Source organism: Oncorhynchus gorbuscha, unplaced genomic scaffold (assembly GCF_021184085.1).
Source record: "Oncorhynchus gorbuscha isolate QuinsamMale2020 ecotype Even-year unplaced genomic scaffold, OgorEven_v1.0 Un_scaffold_6127, whole genome shotgun sequence".
Lineage (NCBI taxonomy): Eukaryota > Metazoa > Chordata > Actinopteri > Salmoniformes > Salmonidae > Oncorhynchus > Oncorhynchus gorbuscha.
The window spans coordinates 1-4,389 of record NW_025749796.1 but is presented as its reverse complement, the minus strand read 5'-3'; the positions used below and the strand labels follow the sequence as shown (position 1 = coordinate 4,389).

The following is a 4,389-nucleotide window of genomic DNA, read 5'->3' as shown; positions in this document are numbered from 1 at the left end:
CTGTTAATGACACCATCACTACTGTCAATGACATCATCACTACTGTCAATGACATCATCACTACTGTTAATGACATCATCACAACTGTTAATGACACCATTACTACTGTTAGAGGGAACTGGTTCAGTCAGGGGAAACAGGTCAGAGGAAACAGGTCCAGTCAGAGGAAACAGGTCAGAGGAAACAGGACCAGTCAGAGGAAACAGGTCCAGTCAGAGGAAACAGGTCCAGTCAGAGGAAACAGGTACAGTCAGAGGAAACAGGACCAGTCAGAGGAAACAGGTCCAGTCAGAGGAAACAGAACCAGTCAGAGGAAACAGGTCCAGTCAGAGGAAACAGGTCCAGTCAGAGGAAACAGGACCAGTCAGAGGAAACAGGTCCAGTCAGAGGAAACAGGTCAGAGGAAACAGGTCAGAGGAAACAGGTCAGAGGGAACAGGTCAGAGGAAACAGGACCAGTCAGAGGAAACAGGTCAGAGGAACAGGTCAGAGGAAACAGGTCAGAGGGAACAGGTCAGAGGAAACAGGTCAGAGGGAACAGGTCAGAGGAAACAGGTACAATCATCCACAAAACGAAGTAAGAAAAAAACTTGAATAAAATTTCTGACTTGACTAGAAAATGACCATTTGGTGACGCGTGGGTTGTACAGCATATAGCTTACATCACCAAGGTACCATACATGCCCTTTAGTGGAGGCCACTGGGTTACCTATCTACCGTACTGTATGTTTGGGTAGAATATTTCTGCTGCGCTCCTATACCGCATATTAGGGGGCAGTCGGTGAGAAAAACAAAACGGGAGCAGAGTCCTCGCTCGCAACAGTGACGTCAGCGGCGAGGCCAGTGCAACCCGCCCCGCGCAGGGCCCGGTCATTGGTGGAGCGCAGGACAGCGAGCGGCGCGGTGGATAGACTGCCGCTACGCTATTGGGGGAGGGAAGACAAACTGGATCCGAACAACAAAAAAAGACCAGATAACAACAATATCAAGTTGGAAATAGAAAGCGCGATACGCGGCTTGCTCGAACATATTTACCCGTTAAAAATACTTTGGGTAAGAAAATGTGTTTTATAATTTTTTTTACGTTATCAAACCGAGTCGACTGCACGGTTGGTGGTGTTGCTAAGTTTTCCATTGTCTCCAGGATCGAAGAGCACCGAAACAATTGTAGCATTTGAGCTAATTTGGGTGTGCTTGAATGTAACTACTTGTTCATTTGAAATGCTATTCACATTATACCCCGCTTTTCTCCACGGTAAACATAACTTTATCGTGCCGGTATATTGATAACGTTGATACCTTTGGACCAAGGAGCGGAGAAAGTTGTGTTTGTGTGCGTGCACTTATAAGCGAATAAATATTGTTGCAACATCGTGAAAGAGTATTCAAACGAGACTAACGTTGTGTGTCAGTTTTAATCACAATAAGGGTTTAAACATGAATTATAGGTTTGGTTACATCATTTGTTATTACTATGGTATTATATAATTAGGCCTAGATACTGCCAATATAGTATTTCTTGTAAGTCTATTCCTGTGTGTGTGATGGTGAATTCAAGGTTAGTTGTTTGTCTTTCGTTCATTCCAATGTGTGATTAGCCTGGTTCCTCTCTAGGTTTTGGCCTTTCTAGGGAGTTTTTCTTAGCCACCGTGCTTCTACACCTGCATTGCTTGCTGTTTGGGGTTTTAGGCTGGGTTTCTGTACAGCACTTTGAGATATCAGCTGATGTACAAAGGGCTTTATAAATACATTTGATTTGATTGACTGGGATTTGAACTCAGGGCACCAGGATGCCAAGACTGAGTTGGCCTCCTGAGCTAAAGCTTGGTACAAAGATTCAGGGTCAAGCACATTTGTGTAATAATGTTGTCTTCCTCTCCTCTCTGCCTCTTTCTCCCCCCCTTTCTGCTCTCTCTCTCTGCCCCCCCCCCCTCTCCATCTCTCACTTCCCCTCTCTCTCCATCTCTCTTCCCATCTCTCGCTCCCCTCTCTCCATCTCTCACTCCCCTCTCTCCATCTCTCTTCCCCCCTCTCTCATCTCACTGCTTTCTCGTTTCCCCTCCTCACTCGCTCTTCCTCCATAGATGTCAGCATGGCTCAGATGTTTACTATATCAGACAGCGAGTCAGAGCCCTCAGAGGAGGTAGGAGAAACCGAAAAGGACCAATCGTCTGCCGGAAAGGGGATGACTGGCGGTCCAATAGGCCAAACCCTCACTGTGCCTGAGATGAGACTGGCAGGTAGGATGCCCCAGAGGACTCTGGGAAATAACCACTATTGGTCTTACCAGGGTCGTGTTCATTAGGCGTCAAGCGGAAGAAAACGCACTGAAACAAGGATGGACTAGCTGGACTTTTCCAATAAGAAACGTTCCTTTTCGGTTGCAAAAATGTTTTCCACTGCGTGCCTTAATGAATATCACCCTGATAGTTAGCCACTCATAATGAACCCCAGTAACATTTACTGTCTTGTTGCTATGGCTGTCATAATGAACCCCAGTAACATCTACTGTCTTGTTGCTATGGCTGTCATAATGAACCCCAGTAACATCTACTGTCTTGTTGCTATGGCTGTCATAATGAACCCCAGTAACATCTACTGTCTTGTTGCTATGGCTGTCATAATGAACCCCAGTAACATCTACTGTCTTATTGCTATGGCTGTCATAATGAACCCCAGTAACATCTACTGTCTTGTTGCTATGGCTGTCATAATGAACCCCAGTAACATCTACTGTCTTGTTGCTATGGCTGTCATAATGAACCCCAGTAACATCTACTGTCTTGTTGCTATGGCTGTCATAATGAACCCCAGTAACGTCTACTGTCTTGTTGCTATGGCTGTCATAATGAACCCCAGTAACATCTACTGTCTTGTTGCTATGGCTGTCATAATGAACCCCAGTAACATCTACTGTCTTGTTGCTATGGCTGTCATAATGAACCCCAGTAACATCTACTGTCTTGTTGCTATGGCTGTCATAATGAACCCCAGTAACATCTACTGTCTTGTTGCTATGGCTGTCATAATGAACCCCAGTAACATCTACTGTCTTGTTGCTATGGCTGTCATAATGAACCCCAGTAACATCTACTGTCTTGTTGCTATGGCTGTCATAATGAACCCCAGTAACATCTACTGTCTTGTTGCTAATAATGAACCCCAGTAACATCTACTGTCTTGTTGCTATGGCTGTCATAATGAACCCCAGTAACATCTATGAACCCCAGTAACATCTACTGTCTTGTTGCTATGGCTGTCATAATGAACCTACTGTCTTGTAACATCTAACATCTACTGTCTTGTTGCTATGGCTGTCATAATGAACCCCAGTAACATCTACTGTCTTGTTGCTATGGCTGTCATAATGAACCCAGTAACATCTACTGTCTTGTTGCTATGGCTGTCATAATGAACCCCAGTAACATCTACTTGTCTTGTGTCATAATGAACCCCAGTAACATGTCTTGCTATGGCTGTCATAATGAACCCCAGTAACATCTACTGTCTTGTTGCTATGGCTGTCATAATGAACCCCAGTAACATCTACTGTCTTGTTGCTATGGCTGTCATAATGAACCCCAGTAACATCTACTGTCTTGTTGCTATGGCTGTCATAATGAACCCCAGTAACATCTACCGTCTTGTTGCTATGGCTGTCATAATGAACCCCAGTAACATCTACTGTCTTGTTGCTATGGCTGTCATAATGAACCCCAGTAACATCTACTGTCTTGTTGCTATGGCTGTCATAATGAACCCCAGTAACATCTACCGTCTTGTTGCTATGGCTGTCATAATGAACCCCAGTAACATCTACTTTCTTGTTGCTATGGCTGTCATAATGAACCCCAGTAACATCTACCGTCTTGTTGCTATGGCTGTCCTCTGTTTGGCACTCGGCAATAAGGAGATGGATTGGCGTTTCGGCCAATGCGATAGACTAGTGTCCTGTCCGGGGGGTGTACTTGTACATCAGGATGCCCCACTACAGAAACAGGGGACAGGCTCCTGCCCTATTGGCTGTTCTGGCTCACAGACAAGGCCACTCTCCCTCTTTTCTCTCCTCTAGGAGAGGGTCGGTTGAGGATGAACTCAGAGTCCCAGGCCCAGGAGCTCCAGGGTAGGGGGCCAGGGGTGGAAGGCATGCCCACAGACGGAGCATCTTTCCGGGGTCGCTCCCAGTCGGCCCCCCCTGCCCTCTGGGCGGCCAAGAGATACGGGCGGCAGCTCCGCCGCATGAGTGACGAGTTCGATACGTGGCTGGATAAAGGGGTGAGACGTGGGTCTGTGGGAGAGAGGAGGGGGTGGGGCTGTGGGAGAGAGGAGGGGGTGGGGCTGTGGGAGAGGAGGGGTGAGACGTGGGTCTGTGGGAGAGGGGGTGGGTCTG

At 46.7% G+C, this 4,389-nt stretch overlaps 1 protein-coding gene across 1 annotated transcript; it reads left to right on the top strand.

The window, feature by feature from the left end:
- Positions 1-853: 853 nt before the first annotated feature.
- Positions 854-4,274, top strand: badb (BCL2 associated agonist of cell death b; the record flags this gene model as incomplete). The annotated part of the gene is given in 3 exon segments (XM_046341090.1): positions 854-1,052; positions 2,084-2,239; positions 4,072-4,274. Coding segments are annotated over 2 exon segments (351 nt in total), but the record flags the coding sequence as incomplete, so codon positions are not given.
- Positions 4,275-4,389: the final 115 nt, after the last annotated feature.